The sequence below is a fragment of the Lepidochelys kempii genome, chromosome 20 (assembly GCF_965140265.1).
Source record: "Lepidochelys kempii isolate rLepKem1 chromosome 20, rLepKem1.hap2, whole genome shotgun sequence".
In the NCBI taxonomy this organism is placed as follows: domain Eukaryota; kingdom Metazoa; phylum Chordata; order Testudines; family Cheloniidae; genus Lepidochelys; species Lepidochelys kempii.
Genome location: NC_133275.1, coordinates 19,508,093 through 19,529,744, shown reverse-complemented (window position 1 = coordinate 19,529,744; position 21,652 = coordinate 19,508,093). Strand labels below are relative to the sequence as shown.

At 54.2% G+C, this 21,652-nt stretch overlaps 1 protein-coding gene across 6 annotated transcripts; it reads left to right on the top strand.

Annotated features, from left to right (window-relative positions):
* The first annotated feature begins 92 nt into the window (after positions 1 to 92).
* SMUG1 (single-strand-selective monofunctional uracil-DNA glycosylase 1) lies at positions 93 to 19,559 on the top strand. 6 transcript variants are annotated; one of them, XM_073318474.1, is made up of 3 exons: positions 93 to 147; positions 10,667 to 10,902; positions 16,746 to 19,559. In XM_073318474.1, exons 1-3 carry the CDS (start codon positions 99 to 101, stop codon positions 17,271 to 17,273), a joined length of 813 nt encoding a protein of 270 aa, XP_073174575.1. In that variant the 5' UTR covers positions 93 to 98; the 3' UTR covers positions 17,274 to 19,559. The 6 variants fall into 6 exon arrangements, with proteins under 6 accessions (XP_073174575.1, XP_073174573.1, XP_073174576.1 ...); XM_073318472.1 differs by having other exon boundaries at positions 10,667 to 10,953; XM_073318475.1 differs by having other exon boundaries at positions 99 to 143; positions 10,667 to 10,953.
* The last annotated feature ends 2,093 nt before the right edge of the window (positions 19,560 to 21,652 follow it).

Here is a 21,652-nt window from a genome sequence, read left to right as displayed (position 1 = left end):
TGGGAGCTGTAGTGCGAGGGTGGAAGGGCTGCAGCTGAGTGTCAAGGGGGCTTGGAAGGCGGAAGGACTACAACTCCCAGAGACCATGGCGAGGGCACATGGGAAGCTGGTCACTAAGGGGGAGATCCCTGAGCTTGGAGGAGGCAGGTAAGGGGCGGGCGAGGGGGGGCGGCGCTGAGCCCTGGGGCCTGTAGGGTGAGGCAGGAGGGAAGAGCTGGATGCTGCCCCGGGGGGTGGGGGTGGGGGTGAAGAAAGGGAGGTGGGGGAAAGAGAATGCAGCTCCCCCTTTGTCTGCCTTCTCCCCCCCTGCTATGGGGGGGCTGGGAGGGGGAGTGAAGGGGGGGAGCAAAGACGGGGGGACCTGGGGGAGTGAAGAAGGGGGAGAGAAGGGGGCTGGGAGGGGGAGCGAAGAAGGAGGAAGTGGAGGGGGGAGCTGGGGAGGGGGCTGGGAGGGGGAATGAAGGAGGAAGCCGTGGGGGTGCTGGGAGGGGGAGTGAAGATGGGGTAGAGAAGGGGGTGCTTGGAGGGGGAGTGAAGAAGGAGGAAGCGGAGGGGGGAGTTGGGAGACAGAAGCTGGGAGGGGGAATTAAGAAGGGGAGAGAAGAGAGGAAGTTTGTTTTCTCCCCCCCCCCCCCCCCTTCAGTGGGGAGGTGGAGCACCCTCTCTGGCACAGCTCTCTGGAGCTGCCCCTCCCTGAGTGTGATGCCCTGGCCTAGCTTGCGGCCTGGGCCAGGCTCCTTGATGTGACTCACCCTGCTCCCCTCCCGCAAGTCATCCCTGTCTGCATCATTCCGTTTCTCATGGCGTGAACCCAGCATGCTCGGCTTTATCAGCAGCACAGAAATCTGGGGGCAGCAAATGGGCAGGAGACCAACGCGCAAAGTGACCTGCAGATAATAGGGGGGCAAATTCAGCCTTGAGCCCCGCCCCTGTGGAGCGGGCAGACACACCACAGATACAAAGGAATGGGGGTTTCATGAGCCCCGACAGCCACACTGCTCCATTAAGATGAGTTTCTCTTCCTTTTGGCTGCTTGGCCCTGCCCTAGTAGTTTTATATACATAACCAAGTCTCAATCGCTGCACGGACAGCGTGGGATCAGAACCAGAAAGCCTCTCCAAGAGTCTTGAGGAGGGATCCCTGGCATGGAAAAATTTGAGAATTGCCCTACTATGCTCAGCCCAATTCAGTGGGGCCGAGCCAGTGGTACCATCTCTGATTGTTCCGGTGGACACATTGCTAAGTTGACAAGGCCTTGGGCTATTTCCAGGCAGCAAAAAATCAAGATTGTGCTGGGGTTAGAGCGGGGGATTTGGCACCAGACAACCTGGCTTCCACCGGTTGTGCCTCTGGCTGGCTGTGTGACCTTCGGCAAGACGGTTAGGTCTGTGTTTTTGAAATTGGCTGCTGATTTTGGATGCCCAGATTGTGACACCTTGGGCCTGCTCTTTGAGAAGAGTGGAGAGCCCACAGCTCCTGTGGATTTCAGCTGAGCCTTTGGCTGCTTAGCCCCTTGTGGTGTAAAATTGGGCACCTGAAATCAAGGGTCTTTGTTTAAAATGTTGGCCATCTGTGAAAGGGAAGCAAAGACTGCACCATAGCTGGGCCAACGGATATAGTTTGACGGGTGAGTATTTTCACAGATAGAAAGTGCCGCATTTGGTTCTCTGTGATAGGACGTGATTTGCATGGATGAAAATGTTCATGAGTCCCAAATGTTTCCCCAATTTTAGCTCTGCTACAGATGGAATTTACAAGATCTTTCCATCTCTGTTCCCTTTGTACAAAACGACCCGTGCTGGTTGGGATTCATCCGTGCAGTGTCTAGATTGGCTAGAGGTGGTGCCCTAGAGCAACTCGGGGTTCTTCCCCTGCAGCGCTTGGGACAGGGAGTAAGAGGTCAGGACTGGGTATTGAATTAGAATCTCTAGTGTGTTGCGGTAGGGACTAGCAGAGAATTAAGGGTGGATTTGAACCCAGGGCTGGAAAAGGGATCCAGAGGAGGCCTGCTGCGGATCCAGGCAGCTCCCACTCCTCTCCATCCCAGCAGCGAGAGTGCAGACACACGCCAAACCATGTTCCCTCTCAGCCTTAGGCCTGCTGATCCAGCTGCCGTTACAGGGTCTCCATGACAGGCCCTCAGACATTCCACACTTCGGTGTCGGCCTTGCCCCAGGATGAGGACACACATAATGTAGGCCCTGAAGGCTCTGTGCGTGCCCCCGGCCCCTTCCCTGCCCCCATTTTACTGGTGAAGACCTGGTGTAGTGAGCAGAGCATCCCATTCCACCTACATAGGGGGCTGTAGGATGATGCCAAGGACCCAGGCAAAATGGGGTGTGATGCCATTGACTTAGGGGTGGTGGTGCCGTCTGATGCCTTTTGTGATATTGGAGCTCCCAATGGTAGGCAACAGTCTGGCTTTAGCCAGGAGTTCGGTTGGGGGGCAGTTTTTACACTCCTCCCTGCTTGCCCCTATGCCTAGGGAATCTTCTTTTCATCTATGCTCCCCAGACCCCTGACAGAGGGGAACTTCATCTTCATAGCCCATTAGCAGGGGGTCAAGGACCCAAGGAAGGAGCCCTTTAGTGCTCCTTGTGCTGATGGGGTTTGCGATGTGGCTTCCTGTCCCCCCAAGGAACTGAACCAGCAGCTGCCCCGTCACTCCCCACTGAGCAGCACTCCCATGGTTGTGTCATTGTGGGCCCTGCCTGGGTTTGCACCAGTGACCTGGAGATGAAAGGTTCAGGGACCCATTCCCAGTGCACTTTGTTGGTTTGAGTGGTGCCCCTGTCAGATGTTTAAGGCTGGCCCATCAAGTAATCTGATCTGCTGGTAGTGACCCCTCTGGGCCTGTTTTGCAATCTAGGCCAGGTCAGAGGAGCTGCATTGCAGCCGATGTCAACAGCCCTTAGGCCTTGGACAAACTAGTTTTGCAAAGACTAAGCAGGGCAGAGGCCAGCTGCCTCAGGGGTTGGGGCCTTTGGCAGCTAGGTCAACAGTTCAGATCAGTCCTGTTGAGATGAAGAGCTGTTAGCACTGAATGATGGTGAGTTTGGTAGGTCTCAACATTATTTGTATTATAGTAGCATGTAGACCACCCATCTATGTTCCCCATTATGCTGGAGGCTGCACGGATCCATGGTGAGATATCACTGCCCCAAAGAGCTCCTAGCCTATGGGCACAGAGAAAGGAAGGGACTGGACCTAAGTTGGTGGCATAGCTGGGAATAGAACCCAGGTGTCCTGGATCCCTGGGCAGTGCCCTGCTCTTGGGCCATGCTACCTCAGCCTAGCTTCACTAGACAGATGTACAAGGCATAAAACCCATCATGAAACTTGTCCCCAGTTGGGCAGTCCCAGCAGAGCGGCCTTGGCTGGATGGGCCATGGAGACTCAGCCCCCATCCCAGCTGAGATGTGGGAGGGGATTCTGCACTTGTTGCCTTGGCCTGGGTGTTTGGGGGAAGCAGATTCCAGGGGTTATTTGCTGACACCCTATTTTGCACTCTGTAACATGAGCATCCAACCTAGGAGTGCTTTGCCGGCTCAACCAATTAGGGAAGCCGAACCACACCATGTGATTTGGCTGATCAATCGTAGTCAAACTAGTCCAGCTAGAATATTGAGGGATGGGCTTGCAGGGGACCAGGTGGCACTAAGGAAAATCCAGTTATTTGGAGGAAGCTTTGATTGGCTGGCAGCTGCAGGGAACGAGGCAGAGTTATTCATTGCAACCTATTTGCTCAGCTGCAATCTGAGGATGGGGAAGGGGGGCTGACCTAGCTGTACCTGCTTTGTGAATATCTGGGCAACTTCATTCTCCCGCTGTGTCCATCGGGCCCCTAAATTCACTCAGATGGGGAAGTGAGCATGCAATTTAGTGACGAAAGCAGAGGACTGGGAGTCAGGACTCCTGGGTTCTAACCCTGGCTGCGGCAGGGGAATGAGGTCTAGTGGGTGGGCGGGCTGGCTGGGAGTCGGGTAAAGATCCAGTTAATGGATTTTCCACAATGATGTAGCTCAGGTGCGAGCCAGCACCTGGGAGCCACCGATTTAGGAGAGGTGGCCTGAGCTTTCTGTAGTGTGGCTACTTTTCTGATTTATTTATTGCTGTAGCACCTGGGAGCCCCAGTCACATGCCGGGAGCCCCAGTCACGGGCCAGGACCCCCTGCACTAGGCGCTGTGCAAACAGAACAATAAAATGTTCTCTGCCCCAAGGAGCTGCCCATCTGAGTAGTAGGCAAGAGTCACCAAGTGCAGATGGACGGGGATCCCACAGAAGGAAATAGCGAGACTCTCATGCACTGCTCATCCTGTGATAGGATCCGAAAGCTGCATGCAGGAATTAGTGGGTGAGATTGGCTGATGCTACAGAGGAGGGTAGAGTTTCAGGCCAGAAGGGTCCATTAGAGCCTCTCTGTCACAGGCCATTCAATGTCACCAGTGACTCCTGTTTTGAGCCCAATGGCAATAGGTAGATGAAACCATTTTTGCCCTCAGGGGATGTGTGGCCATGAAAGTGCGGGGCACTTGGCCAAGCTGCGACGTTCGCTGCCGTGTGGCAGTGTCCACCCGGGACGTTCCTGTGTGGCAAGCTGGGGCCCTGGAGATTCACACCCTGGCTGGCCGTGCAGTAACTCACCCAAGTAGACAGATCCTAAATCCTTGTGCACCACAGGCAGAGAACGGGAGAGACTGAAATGCCACTGATGCCTGAGGCCCCTGTAGTGGCAGGGAGCTGATTTGGTGGGATATGCCCAGGTGATCCCAACAGGTGAGCCATGCCCCATGCTGCAAAGCAAGGCGAACCCCTCCCCCCCCAAGGTCCCAACCAATCTGAGCAGGGGTGGGTGGGAATTCCTTCTTGACACCCCATCAATAATGGTCCCTTCTGGCCTTCAAATCTATGACCCAAATGGGTGGGAGCTTCCTCCGCCACTGGACAGCAGAAATAATGTCCTGTACCCAAACCATGTGACTTAGCTGACCAGTGGTAACAAAGTCAGCCCAACTGGAATATTGTGGGACAGGGGCTTGCAGGGAACTGGGAGGGACTAAGGAAAATCTAGTCTTTGGAGGAAGCTGGGACTGGCTGTCTCGAGAGTCTCCAAAGCCCGTCAAATCTAGACCATCCCCATCCCCTGCTGGGGAAGTGGCTTGTGACTGATGCTCTGTGGGGAACCTGTTCCGCTAACCTTGTGTCCCATCCCCTTCCTATGTTAGAAGTTGAAGGCATCCCCTTTTCCAGCAGGTGGGATGGTGCTAATGCATCGTCTAGGAGCATGGCATTCCTAGGTGGTTTTCATCTGGGGCAGATGGCTTTATACCCTGCGCAACTGGCAAGGATATTACATTTCAGTGCAAGCAGAGCGTTTGATGATGGGACAACCCCTTCCCCCCTGCACTGAGGGTTTGAGGTTCTCCGGATTAGGAGGAGGTCGGGTGGCAGGATACCCCCATGAGGGCAGAATCAATTCTTTGCTCTGTTTTTTGAGCTCATGATTAATGATATTACCCAGACTGAGATCAGGGCCCTGCTGTGCTTGGGTGCTGGACAGATACAGAGACAGTTCCTGTCCCAAAGACCTCACAGTCTAAATAGACCAGAGATGTGAGGAGAAACCGAGGCCCAGCTCGAGGAGGTGACTTTACCACAGTAACACAGCAGGTCAGTAGCAGAGCCGGGAACAGAACCCAGCTGTCCTAAGACCCAGGCCAGTGCAGCCACTGCACCCATTGCTGCTCGATCACTTATTAATAACAGCAACGAATTCTGTGCGCTTATAGGACAGCACATTTTCATCCCTTGACCTCAAAGTGTGTTACAAAGGAAGGTCCATGGTCATTATCCCTATTTTACTGGTGGGGAAACTGAGGCGCAGATTGAGGAAGTGACTTACTCACAATTGCACAGAGAATCAGTGTTGGGGTCAGAATAGTGCCCAGTCTCCTGCTCTTACTGGCAGACACCACCTCCCCTCTGTGAGCTGGGCATAGAACCTAGAAGCCCTAACACTCAGCCCCCCTGCTTTACCCACTAGACACTACTGCCCTCACGGAGCCAGGGATCGAACCCAGGAGTTCTGCTGGATCACACTTTTCCAGCAAATTGTTTCTCCTCCCAGTGGACAACACAAATGTTTTGAACAGGAGAGTCACGAATGTCCCATTTGCAAACACCCTGCTCTCTGCAACAGGCCATCATCGGGGGGTAAAATCAGTGATGCTTTTGGCCTTCCTATTTTGCCACATGCCCGGTGCTTGGCCAGATGCTGGTGAGGAACATGTACTCCACAGTCTAGGCGCTCTCTAGGCTGGGGTGTGGCTCCCACTCCAACAACCGGCATAGCTGCACCAGTGCAGTTTGCTCTGGGAGAGCTCATGCCTGCTTCGGGGTCAGCTGCATCAGGCCGAGTGCCTTCGCCTGTCTGCTCCAGGGCTGGAGTGGTCTAAGCCCTAGTCAGCTGAATTTGGCACTCTTCAGGGGTGACTTGATCCCAGTCGACAGGGGATCCAGGTCTAGCAGGCAAATGTCTAACACAGGGGTGGGCAAACTTTTTGGTTTAGCAGGGCCACATCCGAGTTGTGAAACTCTATGGAGGGCTGGGTAGGGAAGGCTGTGCCTCCCCAAACAGCCTGGCCCCCTGCCCCCTATCTGCCCCCTCCCACTGACCACCCCCCTCAGAACTCCCGACCTATCCAACCCCCCTGCTCCTTATCCCCTGACCGCCCCCTCCCGGGACCCCCCCAACTGCTCCCCCCAGAACCTCCCCATCCAACCCCACTGCTCCCTGTCCCCTGACTGCCCTGACCCCTATCCAACCCCCGCTCCCTGACAGGCCCTCTGGAACTCCAATGCCTATCTCACCCCCCCTGCTCCCTGTCCCCTGACTGCCCCCCAGAACCTCCTGCCCCTTATCCAACCTGCTGCTCGGAGCGGCAGTACTAGCAGCCGGGAGCCAGCCATGCTGCCTGCTTGGCGGCATGGCTGCAGGGGAGGGGCTGGGGGCTAGCCTCCCTGCCTTAGGTAGGTGCTCAAAGGCCTGGCAGGACGGTCCCGTGGGCTGTAGTTTGCCCATCTCTGGTCTAACAAGACCCAGTGATGGAAGTTGAAGCTGGATACATTGAGACTGGAACTAAGGTGCATGTTATTAGCAGTGAGGGTAATTAACCATCAAAGCGATTTACCAAGGGGCGTGGTGGGTTCTCCATCACCGGCAATTTCTAAATCAAGGTTGGACGTTGTTCTAAAAGATCCGCTCTAGTTCTAACAGGAATGATTGTGGGGAAGTTCAGTGGCCTCTGTTATGCAGAGGTCAGGCTAGAGGATCATTGGCCCTTCCGGTCTTGGGATCTATGAAAAATATTCCTGAATCAGAGCTTAAACCCTGACTAACTCTTGTTTGCAGACTGCTTAGAAATCCTCAAGTGGAAGAGGGGGTGGAAAACAACCTACTATTGTGGGGGTGTTGTGTCAGTCTCTTTGGAAGCATCACCTGTTGGCCCTGCTTCAGGTAGGATGGAGGACCAGCTGAGATCTCCTGGGACACAGCATCCGGTCCCTGCTGTCTCAGCAACCCCATCAGATAAGCCCATTCAGAAATTTAGCAAGCTCCCTCTTCACACTAGTTAGGTCCTTTGCCCCCCACTGTCCTAAGGAGACTGGTCCTGAACTGCCCTCCTTTGATGGTTAGTTCTCTGGCCTGTACTATACAGGAGGTCAGATGAGGTGATCACAGTGGTCCCTTCTGGCCTTAGAATCTCTGGATCTGGGAACAAAGCCGCCTCATTTCCACCAGTTTGATGAAAGGGGTTGAAAATGTTATTACAATCTAAGCAAAGAAAATTTCATTCCGCCCCCCACACTTCCTGACGGTTCAAGATCAAGTATTGTCTCTCCATGGCTCGAAACGCACACAAAGCATCAGTTATACAGGCCTAGCATTGTTTGCATTGATCCATTTTTTACTCTGAAAGTAAACGTGCTCATTTTTGATTCCGTTAAGGGGCTGCCGCACTGCAAAGGCTGAGAAATGCTGGCCTAGTGGCTGGGACAGTGGATTAGGGATCAGCAGACCTGCGTGCTCTGGGGTTGCCAGGCATATGGTTTTCGAAAAGGGACCCTGTAGGCTCCAGTCAGCACAGCTGGCCGGGCCGCTAAAAGTCTGGCTGGCCACAGCGGCCGGCTCTGTGCGGCTCCCAGAAGCGGCTGGCGTGTCCCTCCAGCTCCTAGATGGAGGGGCAGCCAGGGGGGCGCCATGTGGTGCTCCTGCCTGCAGTCCAGGCACCACCCTGAGCACTGGCTCCGCAGCTCCCATTGGCTGGGAACCATGGCCAATGGGAACTGTGGGGGAGGCCCCTGCGAATGGGGGCAGTGCATGGGGGGCCCCCTGGTCACCTCTGCGCCTAGGAGCTAGAGGGACATGTCACTGCTTCCTGGGAGCTGCCTTAGGTAGGTGCTGCCCAGAGCCCACACCCCGAATGCCCTCCGTGCCTTAGCCCTGAGACCTCTCCGACACCCAAACTCCCTTCCAGAGCCTGCACCCCCTCCCTCAGGGCTCAACCCCCAGCCCTGGGCCCCCTCCTGCACTCCAAACCCCTCGGCCCCAGCCTGGAACCCAAACCCTTCATCCCTGGCCCCACCCCAGAGCCTGCACCCTCAGCCCAGAGCCCCCTCCCACACTCCAAACCCCTCAGCCCCAACCTGGAACTCCCTCCTGCACCCCAAGCCCCTCAGTCCCACCCCACAGCCCTAGCCGGAGCTCTCAGACCCTCCTGCACCCCTGCCCCAGCCTGGTGAAAATGAGTGAATGAGCGAGAGTGGGAGAGAGCGAGCGATGGAGGGAGAGGGCAGGGGCGGGGCCTTAGAGAAGGGGCAGGGCAAGGATGTTCAGTTTTCTGCAATCAGAAAGTTGGCAACCCTAAGCTCGGCCTGCTTGCTGATTGTGGGCAATTCACTTCCCCTGTCTGTGCTTAGTTTCTCCTGCTGTCCCTTGTCTGTTTAAACTGAAAGCTCTCTGGTTGGGGATTGTCTTTTTGTTCTCTGTTTGGATAGCTCCCAGCACATTCATCTGATGGGCTCCTAGGTGCTATTGTAATACACCTAATAAACGTACAGCGCCTAGCACAGTGTGGTCCTGGCCTAGATGCTGTCATAATGCACCTAAATATATTGTACAGTACCTAACATAATGGGGTCCTGGCTCATAACTGGGGCTCTGAGATGCTACTGTAATACACCTAATAAATATTGTACAGTGCCTAGAGCACAGGGGTCCTGGCCCATGACTGAGGCTCCCAGGCGCGGCTGTAATACACATAATAATAATAATAATAATGGGGTCCTGATCTTTGTTGTGTGCTACCGTAATTGAGTGATAATGCTCCTTGCAAGCGCCTGATGGTTGGGCTCTTGGAAGGTTAATTTTCTCCTCCCTCACGTGCGGAAGTGCGAATCTGGGTTTTGTAGGTTGTGTGTGTGTGTGTTTAATCACAGCACAAAGCATTTATAGATTATTTACAGTAATGGTTTGTATCTGAGCGAATGCTTTACTAATTACAGTAATAAAAAAGGCTATAAAAAGCACATTCCCCGTGGAGGGATCTATGTGGAGGCCTTTCTTGGTTCACTTGTAACCAGGGCTACAATGAAATCACTCATCTGAGTTACAGCACAGAAAGAATTCTGGTACAAAATAGGCTGCCTGGGGACGTAGGATTGGGATACGAGGCCTTTCTCCTCTAGGGGGCGACGGCTCCGATCTGGCCCCAGAGTGGGGGGACTGGCTGGTTCAGAGGAGATGGGGTAATGGGATATGGAGCCTATTTCCTCTAGGGGGCACCAGTTCCAATCTGGCCCCAGGCTGCTGGTGGGGGGCGGAGGGATGGCTTGGGAGATCAGGGAATGGAATATGGGGCTTTTTTCCTTGGGGCACGGGGGAAGAGGATGGACTGGTTGTGTTCCAGATGCAGGGTTGGGGGATTGACTAGCTCAAGGGGGTGGGTAATGGGATATGGGGCCTTTCCTGTTGGGAATACTGGCTCCTATCTGCCTCAGGGTCAAGGGACTGGTTGGTTTAGGAGAGACTGGGGAATGGGATATGGGGCCTTTCACCTGTAGGGTCCCCAGTTCCAATCCAGGTCATTGGCATCAGATGCTTGAGGGTGCTCAGTATAGAGCACATGTTAAAATCTGGCCCAGGTCAGGACCCGGCTGGCTCAAGGGGACGGTGCTGCCTTTCACCTTGAGGTTGTAGGTTTGAATCAGGTTCCTGGCCAGGAGGACTGGGTAGCTTGGGCTGGAGTCTTTGACCCTGAGGGCGCCAGCTCCCATCTGCCTGGGTCAGCGGGGATGACCCATCCACAGCGGCCTCTGTCAGGCAAGTTTGCTTGGTCTTGTGCTGACTCGGAGTGGGACCAAGCTGTGCGTGTGCCCAAAGCTGCCACTATAGCTGGTCCTCTGTTGGCAACCCCAGCAATGACCCAGCTCCCCTCTTCACCCTGGCAGCAGGCGCTTGGAGCTGTACAAGCCCTGTGGATAAGCAAGGGGTTGGGGAGGGAATCTGTTCCCCCACAAGGGATCTTGAAAATGGCCCCCAAACGTCACACGTCTCCCCCACCTCTCCTGCCGGGTGGTTCTTACTAGCTAGTGTTTGTTTGGCAGGAGATGGCAGCATGATGGAGCAGCTGCATGTGCCCCTCGGTGCCACCGCTGTGGGTCCGGCCTTCCCCCAGGGGGATGTCCTGGCCACCCAGTTCCTGGAGGCCGAGCTGGAGCAGAATGTGCGTCTCAGGGAGCTCTCCTTCCTCGACCCCGTCCGCTACATCTACAACCCTCTGGAATACGCCTGGGAGCCCCACGAGGACTACGTGAGGAGATATTGCCGTTCCCCCAAAGAGGTGCTTTTCCTCGGCATGAACCCCGGCCCCTTCGGGATGGCACAGACCGGGGTAAGGCAGCCTGCCCCACAGGGTGCACCTGGGCAAGGGGGGCGAACGGGAAGGTGAGGATTGGGAGCAACGACTGTGGGCAACGTCCCAGCCCCATTGGGCATTTGCCCCTTGATTTCAGTGGGGCCAGGATCTCGCCCCGGGTTGTTATGGGCCCTAGAGCCCCTTAAGGCTTTAGGCAAGACCAGTCTCTCCACATTCAAACTGGAATCTTGTGGGCAGGGGGAGAATTGGGACGTGTCTTGAGTTGCATGGTGGGTGCATTGGAAGTGCCCATGAGATGCTCCTGTACCTACTGACCACAGCCAGTGTTGGGTGATTGCTCGGGGGGGGGGGGGGGGGGGATGAGACCTCGCACATTTGCACCAATGGGCCAGATCCCCAGTGGGTCTCAATCGGCCATAGCTCCATGGAAATCAATGGGGCCAGACCCCCACGAGTGTCAATCAGCCGTAGCTCCATGGAGTCAAATAACATTAGTATGTGCATTATAGCAGAGCCTAGAAGCCCCAACCAAGATCTGGATGTACGCCCGGTGCTGCGCGTACGCATAACGGGAGGCCGTCCCTGCTCCATGGAGCTCATGATCTACATATATAAAGAGCGGGAGGGGAAACTGAGGCATGGAGGGGGACTTGCCCAAGGTCACATGGCAGAGCTGGGAATAGAACCCAGGTGTCCTGGTCAGGTGCTGTACCCTTTGGACCATGACACATTTTGACGATATACCTCTAGTCCCACACTGGGATAGCCCGGAGCAGTAGCCCAGAAGCTTGCTTTGTTCAGTGGCTGCAGCTGGGAGCCGTGAGCCGCTTGATTGATACGATGCAGCTGGTTAATATTAATGGCATTAATTCGGGGAGTAATTAGGTGCCTGCACTGCAGCAGGATCTCCCGCTCGTTAATGCTCATCTGCCCAAAGAGCTGCAGCTCCCTCAAGTGTTGCTTGTATAGCAGGCTCTAACATCCTGGTTCCCTGTGCCCAGGCGGGACCAGTGTTCCCTGCCGCCTCCCCTAATGTTTGACTGGTCGGGGGCCGTGCAGATCCACTCCTGCTTTGATGCCATGCCAGGAAGCGGAGGCCACATTTCAGAGCAGAGTGGAAAGCTGCTGTCAGAGTCCAGGGCTTGCGAAGATATTGCAAAGCGCGAGTGCATGCAGTTTCTGGTCTAAAGAGCTCTCAATCTAAATGCAGCCACCTCTGGGGTGGGATGCAGCAGCTGTTTAACAGCAGCACTTTAGGAAAGGAAGTGAAGAAGGACCCTTTGTCCATACGAAGCTGCAGGGAGGGATTTTAAGGTAACAAGAATAATGGAGTTTGACCAGGAAAACCATGTCTCAGGAGCATCATGGGTAACACCTTAGCCCTGCTGTCACCCAGGGGTCTGTCCAGCCAGCTCCCTCCCAGTCCCAGCTCTAGGGCCTGATCCGGCCTGTATGACACTCAGGATCTCAGTGGGTATTTAAATAGAAGGGTGGCCAGTTTATCCAAGTGACTGGCAGAGGGGGAGAGGCAGCACCCTGTGACTACTTCCTCCCCCCCCCCCACTTACCCATAGTTGAATCCATTTGCAGAGGGCCAGAAAATGGGAGAGGAGCCCATGTCTCGCTCACTGGATGATGTGAGGGGACGGGAGAGCAAGATGGAGACCCCCTCCCCAGAGCCTCTTCTCCCCTCCCGGTGCCTGACAGCTGCTCCATCACTGATCCCCTCTGACAGCCCCTGGTCCTGGGGTCAGAGGTCAAAGGATCAGCTAAACAAATCATTCAATAATGCGCTTTAATTTATATTGGGGGGTTGGGGAGGGGGATGTCTCCCGCCAAGTTGCATTTGTCCAGCTGCTAATTGGCAGATCTGGCAAGCAGGGGTGAGGGGAGGCATTATCTTGACATTAGACCCAGGGGCAATCGATAGACTGGGGAGGGCGGGGGGGGGGGTGTTTTGTGGGGGCTGCAGAGGGCGAGATTGGCTTCTCCTGAAATACGGTTACAGATCAGGGCAGCGCAGGGCCAGGACCGCGAGGGCCGCTGCGGCAGGACCCCAGCACTGGGAGAGGGTGGGACCCCATGGTATTTTGTATCAATTAAACTTGGGGGCGGGGGGGTTGACGAATAATGCAGCAGCCGGCTTCATTTGGCCGTGGTGTCTTTGTCCATGGTTCCTTTCTGGGGGCCAGCAGGGTTGGGAGTCTGTGGGTGGTGGCAGCAGATCTGTAGCCAGGGTGAGTGCTGGGGACTGTGGGTTAGGATCCTTCCACCCCCTTGTGATGCCATTGCCCCTGTCTATTGCACTCAGCCCTTGTTCCCAGCTTTCCCAATCCCCCTTCTGCCTCCAGAAACCACATCTGGGCATCTTCCCTCGACTCCATCTTCTTCCCTTCCGATCCCCTGCCATGCTAGCCCCTCCCCGGTGTGGCTTCCCCTGTCCGGCTCTCGGGGCAGCCTCCTTTTAACAAGGAGTCTGTGTGCACTTCAGGGGTGAGGAAGCATGGCACAGTGGTTAGGGCACCAGCCTAGGATGCAGGAGATGTGGGGTCAAATCCTTCTTCTGCTACAGACTTCCCTGTGTGAGCTTGGGCAAGTCCCTTAGCCTCAGTTGCCCAGATGCGGATAATAGTCCTGCCAGGGGGCTGTGTGTGTAAATACATCTGAAATTTTGAGGCGCTCAGAGGCTGTGGTGATGGAGGCCTGAGATAGATAGCAACTCTCATGCTCCAGGGAGAAGGCTGGTTGTAGGAGTCAGGAAGGTTTTGTTTTTCCTACCACGCCAGGGCCAGATCCACAGCTCCCAGTGTGATGCTCCTACCCAGATCCTCCAAAGAGCTCAGCTCCTGACATGCCGCGTACTTGAAGATCTCGCACTTGTTAGCTCTGGGCCTCCCCCGGGGGCCAACTCGGGGTCAGATCCCGTACTGTCCGCCCCAGTCTCCTCCTTCCCCTTCCTCCACCCAACGTAGATGCTTCCAGCCTTTGTGCTCCTTCTCTGCTCCCTTTCCAAATAACCTCCATCCCATGGGCTGTGTGTGTGTGTGTCAGGGAGCAGAGCCACCATGCCCCTCGCGGGTGACCAGATGGCAGTGGGCTGAGTGCAGCCTCTGACCTCCAGGGTGCAGGTCTGGCCTGGTGGCCCGTGTGAAATGAACTGAGGGCCGAGGTGGCTGCACCATCTAATGCACCATGCTAGTGGGCACTGACTGGCCGCCTCCTTGCCCATCTCAGCAGAGTCAAAGGTTGGACTGGGCTTTAACTGCCCTCCGGCCACAGGTGGACGGCAGCCGCAGCCCACGAATGGTGAGTCTGTGTGCGTAGCTTGCTCCGCTGCTATCTGAGCTGTGCACTCCAGCCCCCAGAGCTGGCTGCCTGGCGGCCACTAAATTCTCATTAAGGAGAAAATAACCAGGATCCTCTACAGAACCCTGCACCAGCAGAGACCAGCAAGTGCCTTGTATGGGGAAATCGTGGCCTCTTGTGTCTCCTCTCACACCCCCCCACACTCCGCTGCTCTGCTAACATAGCCCACCCAGTCTCTCTTCTCTGCAGCTGGGTCCCCGCTGACCCCCATCCTTCATGGCCTAGCATGTCACCCCTCAATGCGGGCGGCATGAGGGGGGAAGCTCTACGGCTCCAATATGGTAACAGTTCCCCCCGTTTCCCCTCTGATCTCTGCCTGCAAATCTCTCTCTTCCCCGCACTCATCTCCAGCCAGATGCAGCCTCTACAGGCTCTTTCCTGCCCCATTGGCCTGACGCTGATGGGCTGCTCCCTGCAGGGAGCCGGGTGCTCAGTCCCAACGGTCCTAAGGCAGCTTCTCTGTGTCAGGTCCCATCCAGCAGAGAGCATTTGGGTTCCTTTTGGGTGAGTGTATGGGGTGGGGGATATGATGGGGGGCGGGGGGTGGCATCTCTGCTGAGGCTGCTGGCAAGGGGGACCGGCTGGGATGGAGGCCCCTGGCAGTGGATTTTTAGAGTTCCAGTGGCTACAGATCCGCTGCCCCTCCCCACAACTCCCATCGGCCTGAGCAGCTGCAAATGAACCCGCCAGGATCTGGAGTGCGGCTCCCGGGTCCCGAGCTGCCTCCTCCTGGGACCCTGGACTGAATCCGAACCTGGTCGGGTCCCAGTGGTGGAATGCTCTGCATCCCAATGGCACTCCCCAGGCCGGCACAGCCCCTCCATGCCCCACTTCATTAGCCTTTCAGCTAGCTGCAAAGGGTCCAGGTTGTTGTTGGCCCCAGGTGACATAAGTTTGCTGGCAGCTGCCTGGGAGTCTCCACTTAAGAGCTCTTGAGGACTGGCACAGAGGGAGGCAGGGGGCTGCAGGTCAGGATTGAGTGGCATAGGCAGAACTGGGGGGAGCCCAAGGCTGGAATAGCATGAGGCTGTGGATTGGGATTGTGGGGCACCAGGAGAGTGGGGGCGGGAGGGAGGAAGCCCAGAGCTGGGGTAGCAGGAGGCTGCAGATTGGGATTGAGGGGCACTGGCAGAGCGGGGGGAGAGGTGGGGAAGCCCAGAGCTGGGGTAGCAGGGGGCTGCGGGTCAGGATTTAGGGGCATCGGTAGAGCTGAGTGTGATTCTCACTCTCTCCCCATCTGGCCCATCAGTAAACAGCCTGCATTATTATTTTGGGGGGTGGTCCTGGGGGAGGGTGCCCCTGGTGGTGAGGGGGTGGGGGGCTACCAGCAGATTGAGGTTCAGTGGGGAGAGATAAATCCTGCCCTGTGGGATTGACTCCTGTTACCTCCTTATTGGGAGTGGGGTAATTGTACCAAGTCTCCCCTCCCCAGTCCTGCTCTGGGGGCCTGCATGGGGGGCTCTCGGGCAAGTGGGGCACCCAGTCAGTCCCAGGCATTGGCCTGTGTCTGTGTTAGGACGGAGAAGGGTGAAGCAATGTCTCCTCCCTGCCCCTTTTGCGGTGGCATCAATTCTCTGTGGCTGTTGTACAGCGGGATCCTAATGCCAGCTTGTTAGAGATGGGGCCACTTCCTACCAGGGAGTGCTTCCTTCCTCTGCCTGGCTGCATAACTGGTGGTGGTGAGGGGGGGGAGGGGGGGCAGAGAAGAGCCCTGGCTGCTTGCTCAGGCCTGGCAGGGATGGCTCTGGGGATGGGACCATGCAGATCTTCCATGGGGGGCTGTTTGCTGGGGCAGAGGGTTTGCGGGTGGGGGCTTGGTTGTCTCTGCTTTTTCTGACCAAGTGGGTAAAGGGGAGAGGGGTTAGATAAAGGGGGCTGGGAGTCAGGGCTCCTGTGTTCAGTTCCCAGCTCTCAGAGGAGACTGGGGTCCGGTGGTTAGAGCAGGGGTGGGGAATTTTGAGCCAGGAATCCTGGGCTCCATTCCAAGGACTAGAATAAAATAAGTGTTGTTTTTAGACAATGTTTGTATAGCAGGAGTGGCCAGAGGCCCAGATCCAGAATGGGGACTCAACCATCCCAGCATGCTGGCCACTGCACAGACTGAGAGATAGCCCTCCCCAAAGAGCTTGCACTCTGAATAGACAAAGGGTGGGAGGGGAAACTGAGGCACAGAGCAGGGGGAATGATTTGCCCTAGGTTATCCAGCAGGCCAATGGCAGAGACGGGACCAGCACACAACTCTCCTAACGTGATGCTTTAGCCACTAGGCCACACTGCCTCCCATGGTGTCTACCTCCTTTGGCTTCCCTGGGGCTCTTGGCTTTAGCCCATCAATGGCTGTGGCTCCGGCTCCGTGGCTCCGGCTCCGTGGCTCCCCCGATGGAGGAGGTGGGGTTTTGCTGGTCAGGCTCCTCTCTGACCCTGCTCTTGTTCCCCCACAGGTGCCCTTTGGGGAGGTGCGCCACGTCCGGGAGTGGCTGCAGATCCGCGGGCAGGTGTCTAAGCCAGCCCAGGAGCACCCCAAGAGACCTGTCCTGGGGCTGGAGTGCCCTCAGACAGAGGTGAGCGGTGCCCGCTTCTGGGGCCTCTTCCGCTCACTGTGCCCTGAGCCTGAGGCCTTCTTCCGCCGCTGCTTCGTCCACAACCACTGCCCGCTGCTCTTCATGAGCCAGAGCGGCAAGAACCTGACGCCAGCCGACCTGCCGGCCGCCCAGCGTGAGCGCCTGCTGCAGGTCTGCGACGATGGGCTGGCCCAGGCCGTGCGCTTGCTCAGTGTTGCCATGGTGATCGGCGTGGGCCGCTTCGCCGAGCAGCGGGCCCGCAAGGCCCTGGCCTCGGCTGGCCTCCAGGTCCGGGTGGAAGGCCTGATGCACCCCTCGCCCCGCAACCCCCTGGCCAACAGGGGCTGGGAGGCCATTGCCAAGGCCAGGCTAGAGGAGCTGTGTGTCCTGCCCCTGCTGATGGGCTGAGCCTGGGGCAGGGAGGGCACCCCCTGCTGAAGACACTCACTGGGTCTCATTCATGGCTGATGCTCCTGGCCACCTAGGACATACAGTTCTATTGCCGTAGCCGCTGACTAACGGATAACAGGAGTCCTGTCCTGAAGGCTGGGGCTTCCTGCACCAACACTACCTCCCCATACCACCACCTGGGATCTTGTTACCCCACATCTACATCCCCCATAGAGGACTGCAGAGGGGTGGCCTTGGGTTCTGCTCTCAACTGGTGTCTGATGGAGACAAGGACTGTAGCCTTCAGATCCTCACAGGGTGGGGGTTTGGTTCAGGCCTGTCTTCAGTTCTGCCACCTGCTGTGGCTGGGACCAGTCCTGGTTGGAAGGGCAAGTCAGATCCTTCCACCCCCGCCTTGTTAGAAACCAGTTTGGTTCCCATGCCGCTCGGCCCCCTTAACACTGAGATGAGCTGGTGTTTGACATCAGGAGGCAGCTTGGAGTTCTGACCAATTTACACCAGCCCAGATCCACCCTCTGGTGTCCTGTTGTGATGGGATCCCTGGGGTACGACCTGAAACTGTGGGACTGCTGTGCCCCCTTAACCATGTTTTGCCAAACCCCTCCAGGGGCTGTTATCATTCAGCACCAGCATGCAGGGACACACTCAGCTAAGTTGCATGAATGGTCTCCAAGCCACTCCTGAACTATGCAGAGTGAAACACCAGCACATCTCCCAAGCCCTCAGCCTTGCACCCCAGAAATATACTGTTTTACACTGCTCAAGACCTATTCTTGAACCGTGCAAGCTCATTAATTAGTTTACCCCTTCGTCAAAGGATAGGGGACATTCACCAGCCTTTGTAATCTGAGCAGATTCCCCAAGCACTTTAGACAAACTCATTGCTAAGGATAAAATATTAAAATAAAATCTATCTTCCTATAGTTAATAAACTTGCGTGATTATCAGTGTTTAGGCCCAGAGGTCAAAGTGGGTTACATAAGAAATAAAAATAGACTTGCAGTATAAATTCTAACTTGAACAGACAAAGAAAGATTTACATCAAACAGTTTTTCTTACCCCCCTGGATGTTGCAGGTAGGTTACAGTTCTTAATACACAGGCTGGATCTCTCTGTCAGCCTGGGACAAGTCTCCTCAGTTCAAAGCCTTTGTCTTCCCAGCATTCTTATTTCTTTCAGTGTAGGTAGGGGAGGAGAGAGGACAAATGATGATATCACTGTCCTTTTTTTAATACTTTCTTCCAGGTGCTAGAAAGATCCTTGCTGTGACATGGGGGTTAGGCAGCTCCCATTGGGTATGTGGCCTCTCTGAGGAGTCTCAGAGAGTGAATTCTTCTTGATGGCTCCATCAACACATGTCTGGCTGGTCCTGATGTAAATCTGTCTTGTCAGTTGTTCCTTTGTTGCCGCTGAAAGGCCAGCAGTGGGCGTTTCCCACTTACCACGTATCTCAGTTGTGATGTTGCCCCCCGTAATGCTTTATGGAAATATGCTTATGAATGTATTTGTGACATAACAGGAATATGTTTTATGCTACATATTCCATGTAACGTATCTCTGCAAAGGTTATGATCTACTGAATATATTCATCCTATTTGTATGCATGTATCACTTTTATATTCGAAGTTATGCATATTGGTTGTGTACTTGTTTGATTTTAAGTAGCCTTAGTAAGGCATTTGGTCAGCTTCTTAAGAAAGGAATTTGCAAGTTAAGTGCCCAATCAAGAAACACTTAATGGACAATGGAACCTTGGAAGACCGCAATCTACATAAGAAGTCTACCTGGGGATGTTCAAAGTAGCATGTGAACAATGGCTGCCACCTGTAAAGTTCTGAGTCATGCATAGACATGTGACTTGCCTATGTGACTCCAAAACTCCAGCTTGCAGCTGGATTCTGCATAGGAGAGAGGAGTGGGTCTCCACCCACAAGACAGAGTCTATTTAAGCCCCTGGGAGACCCCTCCATTTTGTCTTCAGCTGGCTCAAGAGAGAGTCTCTTCACCCCCAAGTATACCTGAACGAAACTGGAACAAAGGACAGTAACTACAGGGGGTGTGAGTGATTGCTGGACCCAGACTAGAAGGAGACTAGTCTGTAAAAGAATCTTACTGGAACATCTCTGAAGGTGAGATTTCATCTGCAATCACTTTCCTACTGTATTAGGCTTAGACTTGCATGTTTTATTTTATTTTGCGTGGTAATTCACTTTCTTCTGTCTGTTATTACATGGAACCACTTAAATCCTACTTTTTATATTTAATAAAATCACTTTTTACTTATTTATTAACCCAGAGTATGTATTAATACCTGGCGGGAGGAGGGGGGTGCAAACAGCTGTACATATCTCTCTATCAGTGTTATAGAAGGTGAACAATTTCTGAGTTTACCCTGTATAAGCTTTATACAGGGTAAAACGGATTTATTGGGGGTTTGGACCCCATTGGGAGCTGGGCATTTGGGTGTTGGAAACAGGAACACTTCTTAAGCTGTTTTCAGTTAAGCCTGCAGCTTTTGGGGGACGTTGTTCAGACCTGGGTCTATGTTTGTAGCAGGCTAGCGTGTCTGGCTCGAATGAGGCAGGGCACTGAAGTTCCAAGCTGGCTGGGAAAATGGGCTCAGAGGTAGTCTAGGCACATCAGTTGGCAGTTCCCAAGGGGTGTTCTGTGATCCAACCCGTCACATCAGTATTGATCATAGAGCAATACTTCACAACTTCCTATACAATGATCGTACATACAGTTCAGCATGGTAGTAATGTTCAGTGGCTTAAGACTCTTTAAGTGATACCTCACAAGACAGACTTTGTACCAAACATATAATCATATCACAGTGGTGAATATGGGTGTTCCAGGGTGCTACAGAGTGTCACACCTGTCCAGCACCCTCTTTTGACCTTGCCAGCCCAGCCCAGAATGTGGTCATGGCCTGACGTCCAGCACCAGACATGTGCTGATCATTGACTGGATGCCGAATCCAGTTTGGCACTTGTCCGCCAATCCTAGGTCTTGGGTGTCATCGTTACCCACTGATGAGTGTGTGTTACAGGGTCTTCTCTGTGCTGATACACAATGGATGTGAGTTGTTACAGCCCGTTCCCCTGTAGAGACTTGGCTCAAGCTGTAGTGGCTTACACTGTTAGCTCTGGGGGTCCCTGATTCAATCCCTCATGCGTTGGTCAAGAGGGTGGCTATCATCTTAGCATTCCCAGATGCAGCCCTGTGTTGCTGGGTTTGAAGTCTGAGTGAGAGTGAGACTAAATGCACTCTAATCTTTTGGAGTCTGTACATCAAAGATTTTTGAGATACAGGGTTTGGGTTCTGGGCTGCTTCTGTTTTTGTTGGATTTTTAGAGAGGCAATAAAATTAATAAAAAGAAAAAAGTCAGGGTAAAAGCGAAGCGCACTAAAATGCGAAATTGGCAAAAAACAAAAACAGCCAACTCCCTCCAGGGCTAATCCTTCAGGCAGAAATGGGCAAAACAAAGGATAGAAAAACTCTTTCATGGAAGGATATCTCAATGATTATGGTGCTAGCCTGGTACATGGAAGAGCTAGGTTCAGTGCTCTGCCACAGACTCCCTGTGTGACATTGAGTTAGTCACTTAGCCTCTTTGTGCCTCAGTTTCCCCATCTGTGCAATAGGGGTAATAGCACTGCTATGCTTTAAAGGGGTGTGTGTGAGGATAAATGCATTGAAGATTGTGAGGTGCTCAGATGTTATGGTAATGAGGGGCCACATAAGTACTGTAGATGGAGCTGAATTTCCCAAATTTAATAGGAATTGGAGATTCCAAACGCAGCCTAAAAAGTTCTTTTTTCAACCTTTTCTGTGGCAAAATTCCCCTTGACTTCATAGCATCATAGAAGGTTAGGGCTGGAAGAGCCCTCAGGAGGTCATATAGTACAACCCCCTGCTCAAAGCAGGACCAACTCCAACTAAATCATCCCAGCAGGGGTTTGTCAAGCCGGGCCTTAAAAACTTCTGTCATAAATATAAAGGGAAGGGTAACCACCTTTCTGTATACAGTGCTATAAAATCCCTCCTGGCCAGAGGCAACATCCTGTTACCTGTAAAGGGTTAAGAAGCTCAGCTAACCTGGCTGGCACCTGACCCAAAGGACCAATAAGGGGACAAGATACTTTCAGATCTTGGGGGGGGAAGGCTTTTGTTTTGTGCTCTTTGTTTACCTGGTTGTTCTCTCTTGGGACTGAGAGGCCAGACAGAAATCCATCTTCTCCAACCCATCCTAATCCAAGTCTCCAATATTGCAACCAGTATAGGTAAACCAGGCAAGGCGGATTAGTTTATCTTTTGTTTTATGTGAATTTTCCCTGTGTTAAGAGGGAGGTTTATTCCTGTTTTCTGTAACTTTA